This window comes from Metopolophium dirhodum, chromosome 1, assembly GCF_019925205.1.
Source record: "Metopolophium dirhodum isolate CAU chromosome 1, ASM1992520v1, whole genome shotgun sequence".
Classification (NCBI taxonomy): Eukaryota; Metazoa; Arthropoda; class Insecta; order Hemiptera; family Aphididae; genus Metopolophium; species Metopolophium dirhodum.
The window spans coordinates 127364093-127386911 of NC_083560.1; the positions used below are offsets into that span (position 1 = coordinate 127364093).

A 22819-nucleotide genomic window follows, 5' to 3' on the forward strand; every position below is an offset into this window, starting at 1 on the left:
ATTTTCTATACACGATAACATTTTAAAAAATATTTTTATTTGTTGTTTTTACTATATATTTTATATTCTAATTTTTTTTATAATTCAGGACAATCGGAAATATGGATAACCCAGAAAATATTAGCGTCTTTGACGAATCAAACAATGATATTTTGGAAGGAGAAAATTCCATGTCACAAGGGACTGTTCCGGCGTCTGATATATCTATTAGAAAAAAAAAGAAAGATCAAAATAATGTGGACTTTCAAAAAACTCTGGTCGAATTTATGAAAAATCCCCCTCTTAAGCCCCCCGAAGAATTCGATGCCGATAAAGCTTTTTTATTATCTTTTTTACCAAAACCTTAAAAAAATGATTGATACTCAAAAGTTGGATTTAAAACTTGAATTTATGAATGCAGTAAAACGAATTATTACAGCTCCTCCTTCCAATAATATTATCTACCCAAGTTATACTGACTATTCTAACCAACAAAAATTGACTAATAATCAAATTCATCATCCTTCAAATGCATTTCTTCCACATTTCCAAACAAGCTTCTCACCTTATTCATACCCATCTACTTTTCCAGCTGCTCTTAATAATCCTGTTACTTCAAATAATGAAGAGGATCGCATTTAATTTAATCTGATTATAACTATATTTTATTTTATTATTTTTAAAGGGTTTGTTTGAAATAAGTACTTTCATATTTCTTTAATATTTGTTATTTTAATAATAAGTTGTTATTTAATTTAATTATTATACTAAGAAAATGTATTGAATTCGGCTTAAATTAAAGATTTATCATGGTTTGATAAAACAAATATATTTTATTATTTATTATTTATTGCTAATTTGTCTAAACAAATTTTACCTGATTGTCAGAGTAAGCATTTCCTCAGCACATATTGGACTTCGAAATGTCGTTTCCTGTTTCGTGATGTAAGGTCAAATTTTCATCATAAGCTCATCAAATGAAGCAATCGACATACGGTAAAATGTAAAAAATTTATCAGAATTTAATCTAATTTTTTCATAAAAATTCAAAAATCTTCCAGTTTCTTCTCGGGTTTTATTTAATGGATGAATCCAGTACCGTCTATCTCTTTTCGGAGGGTTTAAGTAGCCAAAATAGTTGGCAACTTGTATGACTTTCATAACTTGCATATAATGATCATAATCCATGTTTTTTTGAAGTTTTTAATGAATAAATATTTATAATTTAAAACTTATTACTTTAATTCGAATGACTTTAACAATATGGTATAAGTAATACTTTTTAAGTATAGTACCTATATATAATATTATAATAAAAACTTAATTAAGTATTAAAATTATGAATATTTAGAAAACACAACTGATTTTTGTGGTATCTAATTCCCAAATGAACACAAACTTCAGCGGTTTTGCCGCGCTAGTGTAGTTTGTTTAAACCACGCGGCAAAATCTAACGCGGTTTCAACCGCGCGGCCAAACCGCTATAGTGTGACCAGACCCTAAGAGACATCGCAGACTACAGACTTTATATCGGCCGATAGTTTAGTCGGGTTGGGCTACTATCGCGCATACTGGGCCAACTAAACAGTTTGGTTGGTGGTGAGTACGCAAACTAGCTTGGCTAGTCGGCCGACTGCTCTGGAAAGATTTTTCTAGTTGTACTGAATTCTGCTGACGATAGTAGTCGATTTTTAGTATACCTTTCGTTTAAAAATGTTGTCAAGAAATGTTATTATTGCGTTAATACAAGGAAGACGGATTATGAAGAGAATGAAGAAGAGAAACAGAGAATATTGGGTGCATCCAATCTATAGTAGTAGATTATTGCATGGAAAATTTCATACATTGCATTCCAAATTATTGAATTTCCCAGAAAAGTTTTTTGGCTACTATCGTATGAGCATAACAAGCTTCAATGAACTCGTCAAATTAATTGGACCAGCAATAGCGAAGGAGAATACACAGTTAAGACTCTCTATACCTGTGGAAGAAAGATTGAGTGTTACGATACGGTAAGATAAACCACAAAAATTATTAATTCTCTTTTATTATTTTATTAAAGTTAAAACCGCAAAACTAAGTATATTGAAAAAAAATAAAATAATATATATATAATATTATTACAATGTTCATAAGTCATATATTTCCGTATCATCTGAAAAATTAGAAAAATGAGAACAAACTGTATCATTAGAATTTTCTGACGATGGAGTATTTTGAATATCTTGAAACGTAGGCAAACTGTGTGGTGTGGTAAAACTGGACGTATAATTTGAATGCTGAGATAGTTGTGGTGGTGGCATGATGTTACTCCCTGGATGATATACAGGATAAGACAACGGTCGCTGTAAGACATTGTAGCTACTTGTTGATTGAGAACTTGTCTCAAAACGCCTTGCTAGTGTTATTTGTTTAAAAATGTTAATACCAATTTTAGCATCGAGTTTTTCTTCTGCGTTTAATTTCTGGAGTGATGGGACAAGAGATAAAGCAAAATTTGTATCTTCATCAACCGGCTGATTTAATGCTTTTATTAATGCTTCGTCCAACTCGTCTGGCTTCGATACATTTATAGTCCTCTTTTTCCGATTAGGAATAGGTGTTGAAGTGGTAGGGCCAGTGTCGTTATTATCGTTGTCGTCTTCGTCTTCATGAGAATCATTTGGTTCCAGGTTACCTTCTGTTCACCGATTTTCCATACAAGGAAGTAAAAATAATAATTTTTCAAAATACACATATTTACGCCTCTTGGTTGCAGCTTGTCCTGATTTTGTGTTTTTTTGGGTGTTTAATTCTCTACGAAAACAAGTTCGTAAATTAGCCCATTTTTTTTGCACTTCATGACCTGAATAATAATAATGAAAATATAATTATAAGTACAATATATATTGACCAAAAAAATTACATTTGAAAATTTCATTGTGTGTATAAAATATAACAAATTAACCAAAATCGTTATTATTGGTTTTAATATGTAATTTAGTCTACAATTGAATATAAAATATCTGTAAAAAAAAACTGAATTTATTAATTTTATAAATTCTTTGGTTACAGTATGAACTATTTATGAGGGTCTTTGTTTTAAATTTTCAATCCTCAGTTATAAAAACTGAATAATTTATAATTTTTTAATTCTGATGATTGATAATAATGTTCGAGATACTTAGACAAATTTTGTCAAATTTTGAACTTAAAATTTAATGTGAATTTCTTGTAGACATTTTTTTTATAAAGGTAGACAAACTTATGAGGAATCTTGTATTACATTTTGAAAACTTAGATTTAAAAGTAAAAAAATTTTTATGAATTCCTAACACAAAATGATTTGCAAATTTTCGTCATTATATTACGTATTTTGTCAATATTTTAACTTATAACCAGGGTTCGGGACTTATAGCTCTAAAAAGCACTAAAATATGCGCTTATATATGACCCAATAAACTTAAAAATATGCACTAAAAAATTTAAAAATATGCACTAAAAAATTAAAAAAAAATTAAAAATCATTAACAAAAAAGATTTATTTGATATAATATGTATTAATAAATAGGTATATATAATATATTAATTTTTTATATTTAAAAAAATAAAAAAAATAAAAAAATTTGTAATTTAAATCTTAGTGCCTTTGTGATTGCATTGAACTATTAGATGTTTTCGAACATTTTCGAACTGAAAGGCTCTTCTATTTTCGGCTGGAATACACTTATATGCCGAAAATGAACGTTCCACGTCGACGGAAGTAATGGGAGCATACTCGAAAAATGAAAGATCATTACATGTTAGATCTTCTGCTATTGAACGAAGATCCATAGACTCTCCTCCGGTGATAATTTTACATATTTGTTTTAAACTATTTAAACCCTTGTTTTTTATTAATACTTGATCAAGTTTTTTTGACACCGCAATTCCATATGGTCCGTGTAAATTACATAATTTCGATTCAATATCCTCTATAAGTTTTAGCGAATCTGTTAATGGAACATATTGTGTCTGTAGTTGTTTTATAGCTACAGTTAACACTTCAAAATTGGATTTGATAAAAGCCAAGTTACATTGTAAGTTCGGTTGTGATATACATAGTTTTGCCTTTTGAATACTAACTGCATCATTTTCGTCTAATAAATGTATAATGCGAACAATCGTTTAAAAATTTTCGCAATAGTAAATTGCGGCATCCAACCATGTTCCCCAACGAGTTATTATGGGTTCTGGTGGCAATTTAATTCCAGGTGCTTCAGTTTTAAATAATAAAATTCTAGAATGGGCTTTTCTAAAAATTTTTTTTACATTTGATATTAAGTTATCTACCTCATCAAATTGTCCTCGAATTTCCTCGGCTACACGATGAATCCCGTGAGCAACACATGTAGTATGAACCATTCTTGTATAAAAACTTTTTAAAACAGATCCAGCTTTTACCATGTATGGTGCGGCGTCTGTTAAAAATAACAAAACATTGTCGTAATTGATACTTCCAGACCATAAGATTCCCATTGCCTTATCAAATAGTTGGCAAATTGTTGTATGATTAAGTTCTATCCAGTTGTTCCGAGTGTAGTAAAAGTATATTGCCAGTACTATCAGTCTTGAGAACTCCTACAACGACGTTTGCTATGAAACGTCCTTCGACATCACACGTCTCATCAATAGAGACCCAAATTTTATTTTCACCTATCTCAGTTTTAATATTCTCAATAGTTTTATTGTACACATCATCAATATATCCCTTACGCAGAGTGGATTCAAATGGTATATTTTTAGACACACAATAAATCGAACTCAAACTCACGATGACAAACAACGAACTAATAGGTAATTGTACTGGTGTACCGGTGCAGTTTATCGATCTCTCAATAAATTAGATTATTTTAATCACTTGCCGAGCGATACGAATGTAGCCTGTAGATAAGTACACACATCAGACGTTTTTCAATTAACCATAACTCAGATAACTACATGTTTTTCGATTTGTTGAGTAGGTATTTATAAATCAAGTGCACGTACTACATTTTTGTGACAGATAGCTACACAAATAGTATTACTACAAAACAAATTTTCGCAATTAATCGTTCAACATTTTAATTAATACATTTTGAACAATTATATTAACCACCAATCATTACAAATCGTCGAATAAGCAAAAAATATGCAAAAACCTTTAAAATATGCAAAAATATGTAAAATAAAATTTCATATTTTAATTCTCTGTACTACGCAAAACGTATTTGTAGATCACTCTGCTATGTTTTACATCACCTATGATGGATATGCAAATGCTATAAGTCCCGAACCCTGCTTATAACTTATATTTATAATGCTTTGATCAAAAAGTATTAGAAAGTATTTGAAATACAAAAAAGCTGGTAAGTAAGTGGATGTCGCTCTGCTGTACAGTAGTTAGTTATTGTAATGGAACTATTAAATTTGAATTCAATGATATAATAAATATTTAATTATAATTAATTCTTTCCAGATATTTGGCTACCGGAGCTAGTTTCAACTCGTTGTCTTTTGAGTATCTAATGGGAGCTTCTACAATACGAGATATAACTAAATCTACATGTGAGCAAATATGGAACATACTTCAACCGTTATTTATGGCAATCAAACAAGAAGATGACTGGATTAAAATTGCTGACCAATTTTATACTCGCACAAACTTTCCCAATATCATTGGAGCGATAGATGGCAAGCATATTAGGATGATACAACCAGAACATTCCGGAACATCATATTTTAATTACAAAAAATTCTTCTCTTGCGTTTTAATGGCTTGGGCAGATGCAGATTATAAATTTGTTTACATAGATGTTGGTTCTTATGGAACAGCTAGTGATTCAGAAATATTTAAAACATCTGAAATGGGAAAACGGCTTTCTGAAAACCAGCTTAATATTCCCTCCGGGAGGCATTTGCCAAATGATGATGACGGAAATGTCATTCCATTCTCTGTCGTTGGTGATGAAGTAACTGTGGGCGAACGCCGCGAGACTGTAGGTGAGTGGGCATAGTGACGCCACGCGACAGTGGGAATAAGTGTTGTGGGACGATAGTCGCCACATTACTCCCCCCCAACGAAACAAAAACGAACGTGTTTCTTTTGAGGTGCAGGTTGAACTACTTCGCTGGCTGCGTAGGTGTGGTCCGCGGGTGGGTTGTAGTTGAGGATGAAAGCAGGTTTCAGCCGATCCACTGAGATCCACGGCTGCCTCGAATGCATCTGAATCTTGAAAATCTTTTCCCGACGGTCCAGAACAGCGTAGGGTCCGTCATAACGAGGCTGGAGCGGAGGGCGTTTGGCGTTGACGCGTACGAAAACATGGCTGGAAGACGGCAGCTGACTAGGCATGAACACTGTTTGGGATCCGTGGTTCGTGCCGGGCGTTGGTTGAAGGGACTGCATTTGAGATCGGAGCGATCTGAGTAGTTCGGGGGGTTCCTTAATCGTGGGAGTAGCAGTATGAAAAAACTCATCGGGCAATCACATTGTTGTACCGTAAACCAGTTCCGCGGGCAAACAGCCAAGCTCCGGTTTGACCAAGTTGCGAAACGCGAGAAGAACGATGGGCAACCGTAGTGTCCACTGTGGAGAATCGTGAGCTGTGAGGGCGGCCTTCAATGGATGGTGAAGGGGTTCGACAATACCGTTGGCCTGCGCAGGCTTTATTGTAACGTGCAGTAGGACACTAATTGTGCATTAGGAAATATAAAATGTGCAGTTGGCTAAGTGAATATGTGCACTTGAGAAATACAACAAAAATTAGATTTCCAAAATTATTTAAATTTTGCATGATGTGTTATCTTATATTTATATTATTTTACTACGTAGTACGTAGTACATGAAATACTGAGAATTGAAATCAGTCACGCCCGATAACGAATGACGACTACGCGCTCGCTATCGACGTCGAATGTGTTAAAAATAGATATTGACAGCAGGCGCGTCCAATTTTCCCATAATATCACATTATCACCGATCGTTGCCGATTATCTACCACTTATCATTTTATTTCTTGAAACTGTACGTATGTATACCATACATGCTTTTATTTGTTTCATTTACTTTGCTTTATTCACGGGCTTGTCATCGTCGGATCGTCATCAAGGTAAAATTATTAATTAATATAAATAAATAGATACTCTTAATTCTTATATCAATGGCTTAGTACATACGTTTTGTTATAAGTTAATTTTTGTTGACGGCTCGTAATTATTTTCTACATATTTAATTTTTTTGTTTAGGTTATTCATATTTTATAATATAAATAATAAGTATGACATCGAATAGTTTGAATAATTGGTTAGTGAAACCGATAATGGCACCTTCCACGTCTTTAGATTCATCATATGCTTTATCAGAATCAATAACATCTCATAGCACTAACACAAAAACTTCTTCATCAGAAAGTCATGTAATAATCACAGAAACTACAACAACCACCACAACTTCTCGTGATTTTTCTTCATCGATTGAATCAACTCAAAATAGTTTTTCAAATCCCTCTATGATTATGACCGAAAAGCCTAAACTTTCCAAAACATTTGATCATATGCACAGAGGAGGTAAACATTTTGTTAGATGTATAATATGTCACAAATTCCCAGAATTTGTCAAAATGTATTCTAAAAAAACTCAAGTTCCAAAGATCTGTCAGGACTTAGGTGCCCAGTATAGAACTGTAACTATTGATGAACATCTTAAACAGGATTACCACAACGAATGCTTAAAAGCATTCAAAATAAGCAAAATGTCAGTACCTGAAGTTGCGAAATCAACTACATTTGGCCAAATGGTAATCAAATCGAAAGAAAAACTTGCCAATAGAATAGGATCTTTAATGATTCATGTATATGGTGATGTGAAAAAATTAACTTTAAGTGCTCATACTTATCCAATGAGAGTAATAACTGGTGAACTATCTTCATCATTCAAGTTTAATCATATTAATGAAGAAAACAATTTTGATACTTACGATTTTCAATACTTGACTCCTGCCACTCATAAAGTTTTATTAAAAACTATAGTTACAAGTTATAGGAAACAGTTTTCTTTGAAACTAATGAAAGATGTTTTGACTATATCATTGAGATGTGATGGTTCAGTGGATAGGTCTCAAATAGACAAAATATATGTATTAATAAAAGTTATTGACAAGACTGGAAAAGAAGACCAATTTTTTCTCGGGGCTGGAATGGTTTCTAAACGTGGAGCTCAAGGAATCTTAGACGCAATTGAAGTCGCATCTATTAACACAATTGGTCCCGAAGTGACTGATTATGTTTTTAAAAATATTTCATCGATCGTGACGGATGGAGCTTCTGTAAATACTGGCGAACGAGGAGGACTTTGGACATTATTTAAACAAAAATATAGATCATTGGATGAAAATAGTATTCCATTAATTACAATTTGGTGTGCTGCTCATAGATCCAACTAATACAAGTACTTCAGTTTCCGAAGTACAGCATTTAGTTTTAACATTAACAGGTTTATCTACATTTTTCCATACATCGGCTCTCCGATCAAGAGAACTTGAGAATATTGCCAAAGTAAACGATTGCAAGCTCTTAAGAATCCCAAAATTTTTCCAAGTACGCTGGACTGAATTTTCGTTTTCCCTTGTGAACTCTGTTCTTGTATCTTGGCATGCTCTTGTTCTATTTTTTCAAACCTCTAAAGAAAAAGAATCAAAAGGTTTTTTAAAATTTTTGACCAACATTGATAATTTGCGTTTATTATGCTTTTTAGCAGATATACTACTAATTTTCATTCGATACCAACAAAAAATACAAAGTGATTTTATAACTATTTTAGATTTGATGAAAGAGACAGAGTTTGTTGTTAAACGGCTTCGAACATTATGTACAAATAATTTACTTGGTGGATGGGTGAATTCGCTTGAATCTCAATTGAAAGAAAATAAATTAAAAGGTATTCAGTTAACTGGTGCTGATACCCTTAAGAAGAGGAGAACCCAACATCATTTATTTGTTACAGATTCACGAAATGTCACTTCTGTTTGTAATGAATTAGTGGAGAGTTTAGCCAATTTTTTATTAGAACGAATTGACATTAATGACGAATTAGTACAAGTTCTTAAGCCATTTATTAGTTTAGGCTCATTGACACAAGACCAATTAAAAAAAGTACATAAGTTAATTGGGAGGGATTTAGAAATTCAAGAAGTTAGTAACATTGAGAACCTACGAAAAATGTCTATGGCCTCTTTTGTTCAACATCTTTCTAAATCTGGATCATTTAACACCATACTAACTATTTTTTCTCAAGTTCTCGCTGCTAAACCTAATAGTGCAGATGTAGAGCGTCTCATCAGCACAAGTAACATTTTAAAATCTGCTGATAGACAAAATGTGCTCGTTGAGTCGGAGAACGAATATTTATTTGTTCATTTCAACATGCCACCTTTATCCTTATGGGACCCAAGAGATGCAGTTTTATCGTGGACAAATGAGACTAGTCGCCGAGTAAAAGAGACTCCTAAGGCACGCGAACAAAGTTGGTTCAAAGGAGTGTTCGCAGAAGCATCTCAAACTCAAGGTGTAAAAAGGGATTTACAAGATATTGAGAATAATACAGCAGAAAAGCATTCCAATAACAGATTATTTTAAAAAACAATTTTCATCCATAAATATATTTAAAAATATTATTATTATTATGTTTAATAACTATTGGTTTACTAAATAATTCATAATAAAATTAGTTTGACAATTTTTCGTGTAAAGTTTTTTTTATAGTTTAAATATAGTATTTAGTGTAGAGCCCCCACTTATTACTGTAACATATATTTTATTTGTGCAGTTGGAAAAAATCCTTACAATAAAGCCTGGGCCTGCGCATGATACGGCGAACTTCGAAGGTGTTTAATCCCGAAAGACGTCATCAGCTGGGTGAACAAGTCTGATTTAAATTGCCTCCCTTGGTTAGTGGTTATTAAATCAGGAACTCCGAACCTGGCAATCCACTATGTAACAAGAAGTTCGGCAACGGCGCATGCGGACATATTTTTATCGGCCAAGCCTCCGGTCAACGCACGTCAAAATATACTGGTGATCGCGTGACGGAGATAGCGGGCCGACCAGGTCAATATGAATATGCCTGAACCGGCGGTCTGGCGGCGCGAAAGGTGCGATTGGGTGCCCCAAGCTCTGATCTGTCGTGACATGCCTGGCCAACAATACCGGCTAGTTACCAATTTAACGGTTGCGTTGATACCTGGGTGAGCTTGATTGTGGAGCGCCGTGACAATGCTGCGCCGATGTATGGCTGGGACGCATGGTCGGGCTTTATCATGCGCGGTGTTCCATCTGCCGTGGTACCAAGCGACACGAGGAAGGGGTGGAACCATCCAGTAACTTTTGCAATTCTGAATCGTGCGCTTGATCTGCCGCGAACTGGCTCACATCAGGAACCGTAGCAATGTTGCATGCAACCTCCAATCTGGACAGCGCGTCCGGAACTACATTACAGGTCCCGTCAATGTGCTCAACAACATGCACGAACTGCGCCAAAAAACTTATATAGCGTGACTGTCGATCGCTATATTTGTCAGTCTTTGTCGTAAACATGTACAGCAAAGGGTTGTGGTCGGTACGGAGAGTAGTGATCCTGCCCTCGATAGTGTGAAAAAAATGCTTGACTGCTTGGTAGGCCACGAGTAGTTCCGGTCATAGGTGCTGTAGCGAGTTTGCGTGGGTAATAATTTGCGCGAGAAAAATCCCAACGGTTGCCAGATACTGTCCGAAAATTGTTCCAAAACCGCTCCCGTCGTCGTACAGGATGCGTCGGTACTTAATCTCAACGGTGTATCGTGTCTCGGATGTGTAAGCGTGACCGTGTCTGCAAGAGCTTGTTTGCACCTCTCGAACGCTTCGCGAGTGTCTTGGTTCCAAACTAGCGGGCCGTCCTTCTTTCGTACAGTAGACGCGAGCGCGTATAACGGGGCTTGTAATTGTGGGGCGTGCGGAATGAACCGGTGATAAAAGTTGACTGAACTTGACAACTTTTGTAGTCCCTTTTTGGTTGACGGTAGTGGCCACTTATGAATGTCGAACACCCGTTCTGGAAGTGGCTTGCATCCGTGTTGATTTACCAAGTGACCGAGAAAAGTGAGCTCCAAAACGCCGAACACGCACTTGCCCGGATTTATTGCAACACCGGCGCCATAGGCGCAAATAGGGTGGGGCTTGGGGGGGGGGCTAAGCCCCCCCCCCTGATTCTATCTAAGCCCCCCCAATATTTACTCTTATATTAAAATTTAATGTACCTATTAATAATCAAATGTTGTTTTCGATTACTAACTATGACTGTAAAAGTGTAGAATAAGGTCAATATAATTTTTTTTTTTACATTTTAATTATAGATTAATTGATTTATGAAACATTGGGAACATAAATATCGCGCAATATTTCGAAAACAGTCATGTGCATCATGACTTTATCGCACGGTTAACATGTCGCGCGTTAAAATGTGTTCCTAGACTTATAAATATACGAGTATATTATACGGGTTAGCTGGTAAACAGCTAGCGGGTTTTCCAGCGATTATCAAGCATATTGTCGACATAACGTCATAGCTTATTTTATTATTATTTATTAGTTCATGATTATTACTATTATTAGACATTAGTTATAAGTTTATTGCTGTCTTGTCAGTTGTTATTACTTATTGGCACATTTTCTCAACGTACCTAGTCTGTACCATAGAAAATTATGCTATAATATGTTTGTACGGACTGTACGCACTATTGTCTATTTCTATTAGTATTCAGTCTTCAGTGGACAGTTGACAGTTTGTCTAGTTTGTCAGTATAACACTATACTTATAGTATTTATATTAATATAACATTGTAACTATAATAGCCAGTGTCAGTGTTAATGTTAATTTTAAAAACGTTTGTTATAAACAAGTTACTTCATATTATAACATTAAAAACGATTTGAATCATGGATAAGAAATCAGTATTTAGCATTTTTAATATAAAAAAAAGTGTATCAAGTACTCCTACTGAAAAAGATATCAAAGAAGACAATGATGGTATTCTACAGTCATCGTCCAGAGTTGTAAGTACCTAGCATTCTTTAACATTTTTAATTTTTTTTTATTTAAATTAACATTTCACATTTTGAAAGGTTGATTCATTTGGATCTGGAAGCGTTACAACGTTACTAGAAGAAAATGCAAATCTACTATCAAACTCACAGACCTGCACAGATCCACAAATTAATAGTTTTCAGTCAAATACCAGGGTAAATGATTTAGGTGATATCGATTCAGGTCCTGCTAAACCTATATTAGAAGTAAGTTTTACAATTTAATTATATACCTAGTTATTATTATTTTGATGCTAAATTGTGCAGTACAATAATTAGATATTTTAGGCTGTATTTATTTGTATTTTTTATTTTATTTTAAAATATTAAAATAATAAATATAATAGTATATTACCTACCTATAAAATATACATTATAGTATTTCTAATATATTTATATCTTCTAACATAGAATTTGTAGCACAAGTTTTAAAACTAATGATTATTAAATAATAATCAATAATTTTATTCTTCTGTATAGAAATACCCCAGACACAATTTGGTTCACAAAAAAGAGGTTTTTCTCCTACAGTATATACTCGTTTTGATTGGATAGAGTATAGTGTGGTTGAGGACGCTATATTTTGCTATCCTTGTAGAATTTTTGGGTCTAGAACTGTAGCTAACATGGAATTTTCAACTAAAGGATTTAGAAATTGGAAAAAAGTAAGTGTTTTATGACTATTCTTAAACTATTTTGATACATATATACATATATATATATATATTCATTTTTGTAGATTATTTATTTATATAAACATACTAAATATTAATTTTGTAGATTTTTGGCTCTAGAGGAATAGGATTGAAATATACTAAATCAAAGTTGGAGTTACATTCTAGTTGTCAGTACCATTTGACCAGTATGACAAAGTGGCATGCACATATCCAATCTAAAACTACTGGTTCTGTTCATACATTAGTTACAAATGCACACCGTGATAAAATATTAGAAAATAGAGATTACATGCTAACATTAATTGATATCATATTATTTTTGGCACATCAAGGAGTAGCATTTAGAGGTCATATTGAAAATGAAACATCTTTGAATCAAGGTGAATTGGGCGATTTTAAAACCATATATTTTTTTTATTTATAAAAGTACCTAACTAATGTTAATTAATTACATACCTATTTATATTATTTATCATGTTTACTGTAGGTAACTTAAAAGAAGCATGCAAACTAATGGCAAAGTATAATCCAACTTTTGCTTTAAATTATGCTAAACCAACAAATCATACAAGTTGGTTAATACAAAATGAAATCATTGGGATATGCGCTAAACATGTAAGGAATACTATTGTTGAAGATATAATAAGTGCTGGAATGTATAGCGTTTCGTGTGATGAAGCTCGGTAATGTCTTAATATTATATTGTTTATTTACTTAACTAGTCTTAAGCTACATTTTGATAATTGTTTTATAAAAAAAAAATTCTAGATGCCACAAGGAAGAACAGTTAGCTGTGTGTGTTCGTTACCCAAAAAACCTTAAAGTAGAGGAACGATTTGTTGGATTTTTAGATGTATCTCAAAGTCAAAATGCTGACAGTTTAATTGGTGTTCTATTACAGTTTTTAAATTCTTTGAACTTGGACAAAATTAATATAATAGGTCAATCATATGACGGTGCTAGCGTGATGTCGGGTCATACTGGTGGAGTTCAGGCTAAGCTTAAAGAAATACATCCTCAAGCTATTTATGTACACTGTATGGCACACAAATTAAACCTTGTGGTCATTGATATGTGTAAACATTTAAAGGTGAGATCAAATATATTTATAAATGTAACAAATGTATGCATATTTATTTCAGTTATGGAGTATTAAATTCTGTGCTTTAATAAAAATTATATGACATCAAGTATTTTAAAATTTAATTTTAGGACGCACGGAATTTATTTAATGGCTTGGAAGCGTTGTATGTTCATTTTAGTCAACCTACGAAAAATAAAAAAATGACTGACATTCAAGAAAATCTAGGAGTTAAAAAAACAAAAATCCCACAGTTATCAGATACTCGATGGGTCTGCCGTTATAAGAGTTGTAACTCAGTCATCGCAAATTTTAAACCTATTCTATATATTCTTGATGAAGAAATATAATTACAAAAAGATAAAGATGTTGCCCAAGCAATAGGTCTTCAGTCTACAATAAAAAATGGGAAATTTGTGGTATATTTGTTTGTTCTTAATGATGTTTTAAAAATTATTAATATTCTAAGTACTCAATTGTAATCAAAGTCTACAACTCTTGGAAAATCTAGTTCATTAGTATGTGGTGTGATTGATACTCTGAAAAATAACCGTTCAGATGTATATTTTGATAATCTGTGGAATGATATTACTATATTTTGTGAAGAACATGATGTGTCATTGGATATTCCTTCACAAGGTGTGTTGTTATAATAATACCTATTAAAATAAAATAAATTTATGATTCAAATTATTGATATAATTTTAATTAATTCAGGTGGCTCTAAACGTCGTAGAAGGGAACCTACATATTTACAACAGTATGCTGTACTATCAACTACTTCGGCAGAAGAAGACCGTGTTAATGATGTACTAATGGGTACTTCAATAGTTAAAAATTATTGGAAAATGCATTGTTTTTATCCTATACTTGATACTATTATTGTCAATATGGAAAAACGGTTTTCACCAGAAAGTATGAAAATAGCCCAATCTGTAGACAACTTTTTAAAATTGAACTTTAATGAAAGTTTACAATTCATTAATCATTATAAGGTAATATGAGAATTATTAGAAGTATTTATTTTTATAAACACTAAATCTAATATTAATTTATAATGTTCTTATATTAATAAATTGTGCTAAACAATGTTATTGAATGTTCGAATCTACTTTTTATTTACCGTATACTTTTGAAAATTAATTTGTAAATAATAACTTTTAGGATTTATTCGGTGTTTCCAAAGATTCTTTAAGATCAGAAATGATGGTTATCAAAAATGTCTTGAAAGTTAATGTTGATTTGGAAGTTCTGCAAAATCACTTAAACTCATTGAATAGCAAACAAATCTTTCCAAATTATTATAAATTATTTAATGTAGCAATAACTTTGCCAATCGATTCCGCTACTTGTGAAAGGTCATTTTCCGCAATGAGGAGGTTGAAAACATGGATGCGATCAACGATGCTCCAAGAAAGATTTAGCAGTTTAGGGATAATTAATATTGAAAAAGATATCAATATTGATAGCGTCTCAGTTTTAAATGACTTTGCCAAATCCAACAGAAGAATAAATGTAATATTGTAACCAATTATCTAGTTAATAATAAATATAATATGTGCATTAATAAGTAATCATTTTATACTAGTAGCTAATAAAAAAAAAAAAATAGAAATGTTTTTATTTGGTGTAAAAGGGGGGGGGGGGGTGGGGAATTTTTGTTGAATATATTAAAGGGCTTGAGCCCCCGCCAATGTAACTCCCTATTTGCGCCTATGACCGGCGCGCTGCAAGCGTTGAAGCGTTTCACGCACGTTGGTCACATGTTCGTCGGCGGTGGCGGAAGCGATTAATACATTGCCGATGTAGGCAAATGCGAAATCCAAACCTTGGATAACGCCATTTATGAAGCGCGTACAAGGTCGAGTTTTAAAAAAAATAGTTCGACCCGCGAAGTTGGCGGCAAAATCGTGAATGTGAGGTAGCGGGTACCTGTCTGGTTTCGTGACCGCGTTGACGCGCCGATAATCGCCGCATGGGCGAAAAGTACCGTCCTTCTTGGCCACGAGCAGTAAGGGGCTGGCCCAAGGGCTGTCTGACGGCCGGCATATTATGCGTTTCTGGCACATGTATGCGAACTTATTTTTCGTGATGTTATACAGGTGTGGCGGCAGGCGGCGTGGACGTGCAAATAACGGTGGTCCGGTGGTGTCCAACGTGTGCTCCGTAGCGTGAGTGAACTTACTCGGGACTGGTGATTCGCGCGTAACTGCCGGGAACTCGGCGATAATGTTCGTCCAGCGCCGTGGGTGAACTATCGAAAAATGTCTGAACCTTGTACATTTGCGACGCTGATTTTGATAGCAGTGGACGAATCTTGGTCGACTAGACGGCGCTTGCGTACGTCAAGTAACAGACCGTAATACTTCATAAAATCGGCACCAATAATAGAACGGGAGACGTCCGCCATCTCGAACCGCCACGGGAAAGAACGTGCGAGGCCGATATTGAGACGTAGACCCGTATGTGCGGATCCGAGTGCCGTTAGCGGCTGTGAGGACCAAATCCGATGAGGCGCGATGACCGACGACAGGTGGGATAACCGAGATGTCGGCTCCGGAGTCAATCAAAAACTGTCGGCAGAAGCGTGTGTCGGTGACGAACACGCGACAGCTGTGGTTGACGGTGGACGTGGTTGCGACCGCGCTGTATTGATTATGATAGCTACATCATTTAGCGTTGTTTTGAGAGTGCGATTTTGAACGGCTTCGATTGCGTCTGTACCCGGAATTGTTACGGGGCTGCTGGGCGGTGAGTAAATTGGAGATTTGGGTGGTCAATGAGAGTATTGCAGCTTCCGTGGCGCGGAGACGTTCGTCCGAGCTGCTCGATTGTATTGCGAAAACATCGCGCGAGGCACTGGCCTCCAAAACGCGATCTGCGCGTTCGGCAACGTCGGTCAACGCTCCGTCGAGACCGGAGACTATGGCACGAATGTTTGACGGTAACTTCTGAAGCCAGAATTATTATTAATAAATATGAACGCCATAGTAATATTATTTTATTATGTTAAATGTGCTGTACGATGATCCATCACCATAACAACGTTTATAATAAAGTACACTAAACTACACTACCACTAAACTACTAAGTTTTTTTGTATTATAATATTATTTTAGGTGTAGTCACAATATTACTACTTAGGTACTGTAAAATAAATAAGAGTAGGTACATAGTTAATATAAATCAGTTACCTAGTAGGTATAGGTAACAGCTCTTAAATAATGCTTATAGTTCAGATGAGGATTATGGTAATTTTTAAGTTTTATATTATTATATTTAATATTATATTATTTGTATTAATGTGTAAAATTATCACACTTGATAGAATTTGAGGTTGAAAATATAGTTGAAGTCAGTAATAATATTGATGAATTTCCTATTATTGAAGGTACATAATTATTTAAAACTCTTTGATTTATAAACTAATTAACATAATATAATATTTATGCTTATATTATGTAAAATTATGATCCTTATTAGAATTTGAGACTGTAAAATATGTGGTTGAAGATAGTCAAGATATTGATGATTTTCCTACTGTTGAAGGTATATTATAATAATACATAAGGCTATTTTATTTACACACAGATTTATTATTTTTTTATTTAATATTTATTTAAACTTATATTATGTAAATTATGATATTTATTAGAATTTGAGGTTGAAATTAATGTATTTGAAACCAGTAATAATATTGATGCATTTCCTACTATTGAAGATACATAATTATTTAAAGCTCTTTGATTTATAAAATAATTAATATTATATAATATTTATGCTTATATTATGTAAAATTATGATCCTTTATTAGAATTTGAGGCTGTAAATGTGGTTGAAAATAGTCAAGATATTGATGATTTTCCTACGGTTGAAGGTAAACAATTTTGTTAGATAAAGTCTACAATATTGAAGATATTATTATTTATTAACTTAATAATAAAATGGTATTAATATAGAGATAGAAACTGGTAATTGTAGTTCAGAAGAAATTGTTGTGAATGCAAAACGGAAATTGAAATATGAAGTAGATGAACTTAGTTGGCAAAAAAACAAAAATAAAATATTGAGAATGAGAGGTCAATCATATAAAGGACTAAAAAAAAAATGATGAAGGCAAATTTCACTTTTCTGAATGTAAATCGGCAAGAAAAATAAGGCCAAGATGCAATTCTACTTTTTGTATAAAAAATTCTAAATCTAGAAAATTCTCTTTTATAAAAGATGAGGATAAAGAAAAACTATTTAAAACATTTTGGAATGACATGTCATGGAGCGAAAGGAGGACTTATGTATCAAATTTATGTACTATACAGCCCATCAAAGTTAACACAATTGGGAACAATGATTCTCGCCGAAAAGAAACTATAAAATATTTTTTAAAATAGAAAATGAAGTGTTTGCAAGTATGCAAAAAAATGTTTCTTTAGACACTAGATCTGAAAGAATGGTCTGTTAGAAATTGGATTTCAAATTCTTGCAATAGTAGTGGAATAACTATTAGCCCTGATCATCAAAAAAATATATCCAAAGTTGGGAGAAAACCTAATAAAAATAAAGGAATGATACAATTCTTTGAGAATTTGGCTAAATTGCCTTCCCATTATTGCAGATCAAACACTAATAAATTGTATTTAGAATCATTTTTTGAGTCAAAAGTATCCGCGTTTAAGGCTTATGTAGCTAGTTTACAAGATGATGAAACAGCAGTTAGCAAATCTGACTTTTATTCAGAATTTCAGAAAAGAAATCTAGCACTTTATTCTCCTAATAAAGACCTGTGTGATTTATGTGAGGGTTTTAAGTATGGATATACTACACAAGATTTTTATGATGTTCATAAAAAAAAAAAAAAAAAATGGATGCTAGAGATGCTAAAAATTTAGAAAAGCAATTTGCCATAAATAATCCTGACGAACATGTTTCCTTGACAATGGATGTGCAAGCTGTCAAATTAGCTCCTTTCATTCGAGCTTCGTCCATGTATTATAAGATCAAACGATGTGTTCACAATTATACAATTTTCAATCAGTCCACAGCAGATGTATGCTGCTATACACTGTCCAGCGAGAGAACGCGCCGATTCTGCGCATCCCCCGCGTCACCTCGCTATCAAAACCGGTTCCCACATGGCAGGGTGTTGCGTGGGGGAACCAGTTTTGGTCGGTGCGCAGCGCGTTCTCTCGCTGGACAGACTATATTTGTGGGACGAAACAAATGGAGGGTTGGAGTCGTCCATTTTTTCCTCATTGATAATCGACTATTTAAATAATATTATTGAAAAAACTCCTACCATAAGTAAAATATCGTTGTATAGTGATGGTTGCGGTTATAAAAACCACAATATAGCTGTACCAAATGCTTTATTAAAATTTTCAATTGATCATAAGGTTACAATCACACAGAATTTTCTAGAGAAAGGCCATACCCAAATGGAGGTAGACAGCGTCACGATAGAAATGCGCCTTAGAAAAAGGGAAATCCATCTACCAACTGATTATATTAATTTATGCAGAGATGCTAGAATTAAAACTCCATATAGAGTGAAATATCTAAATTTCAGTTGTTTTAATGATTATAAATCATTGAAATACTACACATTTATTAGACCAGGGCAGAGCAAAAGTGACCCTACAGTCATTGATATTAGGTGTCTCAAGTACACCCCAAACTATATAATACATTATAAAATAAATTATGAAGACCAATGGGCAATTTTACCTAATAAAAACAGAAAAAAAAAGATTTTGAGGTAAAGAGTTTGTATAAGGAGGAAATAAAAATTAAAGAAGAAAAATTTAAACACCTACAAGAACTAAAACAAGTATTTCCAAAACATACTTGGCAATTTTATGATAATTTACATTATATTAAAAGTAAAAAAAGTGATCTATTTTATGTTTTGTTTTTTTTGTCAGTTGACCATTTTAATTATTATTAAATTATTTTTATTATTAAATCAAGATGATTTATTTAATCTTATAATCTTATAATATATATATAATATATATAAATAAGTGTACATTTTGAATAAATTTTATAACTCAAGATCCACCAAACTGACTTCAATACACATGTCAGGACATAATAAGATTACTAAAACCTAAACTAAGTAGATTGTTCCTGTGAAGTTTGTACGCTGTGGGATAAGTGGTTCCGGAGTTATGGCGTCTTAAGTGCACACCTGGCGACATGGCTAAAAACAACAACAACATCTATACAGTTATTTTTATCTTTATATATAACCCATAGCAACCATTAAAAAACAAAAATTTTGATTGTGATCACTTCCCTTTTTAAATTAGCCTATGACACTCACAAATAATGTAGCTTTGTATTGGTGAAAGAATTTTCGAAATCGGAGTTTATCCCGAACATACAAACAAACGCTATCATTTTATATATTAGTATAGATAAAAATGAATCTCACACACGTGTTCCTCCCCCTACCGACAACACTAAAGTACAAAAAACCCAACCAGGCTAATAACCTCAGCTGTTGAAGCCTTACTCTTAAAAAAAAAAAAAAATGAATGTTTGTGTAGATTATACCTCTGGGAAAAAGATAGACTAATTTAAAAAGTGTTAAATTTGTTTTTTTTTTTATTCATCGGATTTTAGTACGGTTGCGTTAGGCTTTTGTATTAATTGATTATATTAATCCTCATTACGTCATTACGTATTGCCGTTTATCATTGTTGATAACAGTAGACAAGCATATTATAAAAAACGCGTTTGCGGCATTTTTAAAAAAATGTTTTTGAATAGTAAGTTTGTTTTTCTGTCTAAATAAGAAATCATTTAGTAAAGGTAGCTAATATATTCATGCTGATATATTCTATAATCCCTCTTAATGTTATGCACATCTTTTTTTTCAAACAAATGAATTCGTTTTAAGTCTCCTTGAATTGTTGATGCTCTTATATCTTCTAATACTCTGTTGACAGGAACACCCATTGCCTATTTTCCTAAAAATAAATCATTGCAATATTATACAGACTGGGTAATTAATATTTTAAATCATAAATCACTATTATATAGTCTATAATGTATGTAAGTATATTAAAACAAAAATTAAATAATAGTAAGTACCTGCAATCATACTTCTGTCTTCTGTAAACAATCTTTGTTTACCTATTTCCATATTATGCCACATATGTGTACTACAATATTGTACATTCACTTTTGAACTATTTACATGTACTTTAATACTTGATGGACATACTGAACCAGTTTTAACAGATCCACTGCTTTTGGAATTTTTACACCCCTTTATAGACAATAGACATACATTAATCATAAAAAGTAAAAACATTCATTAGGTTCTTCATTAGTTATTTTGCAAAATTTACAACGATACATATTAAATATTAATAATTATTACTAACTATTAGAAAAAAACTGCAACAACGAAGTGCAAACTGCAAACAAAATACTATTGATTATTGTATTATACTTATTATTTTTTTATTATTTTAAAAGTTGGTACTTTCTATTGTTTTAAATAGATAAACCAAAATTATATAAATTAATATAATATAATATAATTAATATAATTTTATAAATTATAAAATTATATTTTAAAAAAAACTTATTATTCAAATACATTTTTTTAAAAATGCCGCAAACGCGTTTTGTATAATATGCTTGTCTACTGTTATCAACGATGATAAACGGCAATACAGCGTAATGACGTCATGGACAGTGAGACATTTTTCCTGCTATGATCCATTCGTATATTTATAAGCAGAGGCTTCGCCACTAGCGCTGCGACGACAGTGGTTCGGGCAACAACATTTTCAAATTTCGCTCGAAACCACCTCTGCGACTGTTGAAACTGTCCCCGTCATGAGGTATCTGGTAATAATTTCCGGGATGGTAGCAGACCGTCGATGAAAATGTAAAAAATTCGAAGACTTACTTACGGGGACAAAATTCGGAAATTTCGAAGATTGAATGTGGATATTTATTTTTTTTTCGACGCCGTCTTCGGGATTGACATTGTCCCTATGGTACCCTCTGGGGAAAATTCCTAACCTCAATTTCGGGAATTTCAACGGATGACTCATTGACGGGGACAACGTCGTCGGGAAATAGAGAATTTAAGGGTGTACGGTGAAATTCGAATTGTCTAGGACGTCAGCGGACCGACGCCCGGATACTCGTGTTCGACGACCGGCGGCTCCTCAACTTTTCGTAACCACGATAACCCGCTTAATATTCGTCCTAACCGATATCCACCTCAGTCCGAACACCTTTCATTTTCTTTTTTCAATCGGATTTTAAAGTTTCAAAGCCGTTGGTCGAAAGCTCGTGAAGTTGACTTCCGCAAAAGATCGAAATTCTCACCGGGACACTGTTCGGGAATTTCGGGATCAAACCGTTTAAACGTATTATCTCCCGTCGCCGACTTCGGGGTTGACCTCGGGTGGTCCCCATCCGTCGGATTCCGTCGCCACACGAAAGTCAACCGCGAAGACAGCGTTGAGAACAATATAGCCGCATTCAATCCGCGAGTTCCCCGAATTTGTCCCCGATAGTCGGTCATCGACTCTGACGTTTTCAACGACAGTGGATCTCGATCTCGGGAATTTCGAGGGATGACTCACCAACGAGGATGACCTTGACCCAGAAGACCGCGGCGAAAAAAAATTCGACGGGGACTGTCCACGTCAGCGAGTGTTGAGAAATATTCCGTGTCCATGTCCCCGTCAGCAAGACTTGTGAAAAAAAAAATGCGTCGTTGTCCTGCTCACGGGTAGAAAACGTGTCCTCCACACGGGCCTCACTAACACAGTCGCAAAAATACACTGATATTAGAGGCCCGTGAGTGAGCCAACAGACTCAGTGCCTTGGCTGGGAATTGACCTCCGGTATAACCTGTTGAGGGTTATGATAACAAGATTAAGGTTTACATATTATATAGGAAAAATTAAGAAGATAAAACTGAAACTGAAAGTTCGTTCTA

The 22819-nt window shown here is 33.6% G+C and overlaps 2 protein-coding genes across 2 annotated transcripts; both read left to right on the forward strand.

Annotated features, from left to right (window-relative positions):
• Window positions 1-4402: 4402 nt before the first annotated feature.
• Window positions 4403-5993, forward strand: LOC132953659 (putative nuclease HARBI1). Its single transcript, XM_061026030.1, has 2 exons — window positions 4403-4443; window positions 5456-5993. The coding sequence occupies exons 1-2, from the start codon at window positions 4403-4405 to the stop codon at window positions 5991-5993; spliced, it is 579 nt and encodes a 192-aa protein (XP_060882013.1).
• A 7744-nt stretch (window positions 5994-13737) lies between these two features.
• Window positions 13738-14201, forward strand: LOC132934068 (E3 SUMO-protein ligase KIAA1586-like). The gene is made up of 2 exons (XM_061000342.1): window positions 13738-13860; window positions 13983-14201. The coding sequence occupies exons 1-2, from the start codon at window positions 13738-13740 to the stop codon at window positions 14199-14201; spliced, it is 342 nt and encodes a 113-aa protein (XP_060856325.1).
• The last annotated feature ends 8618 nt before the right edge of the window (window positions 14202-22819 follow it).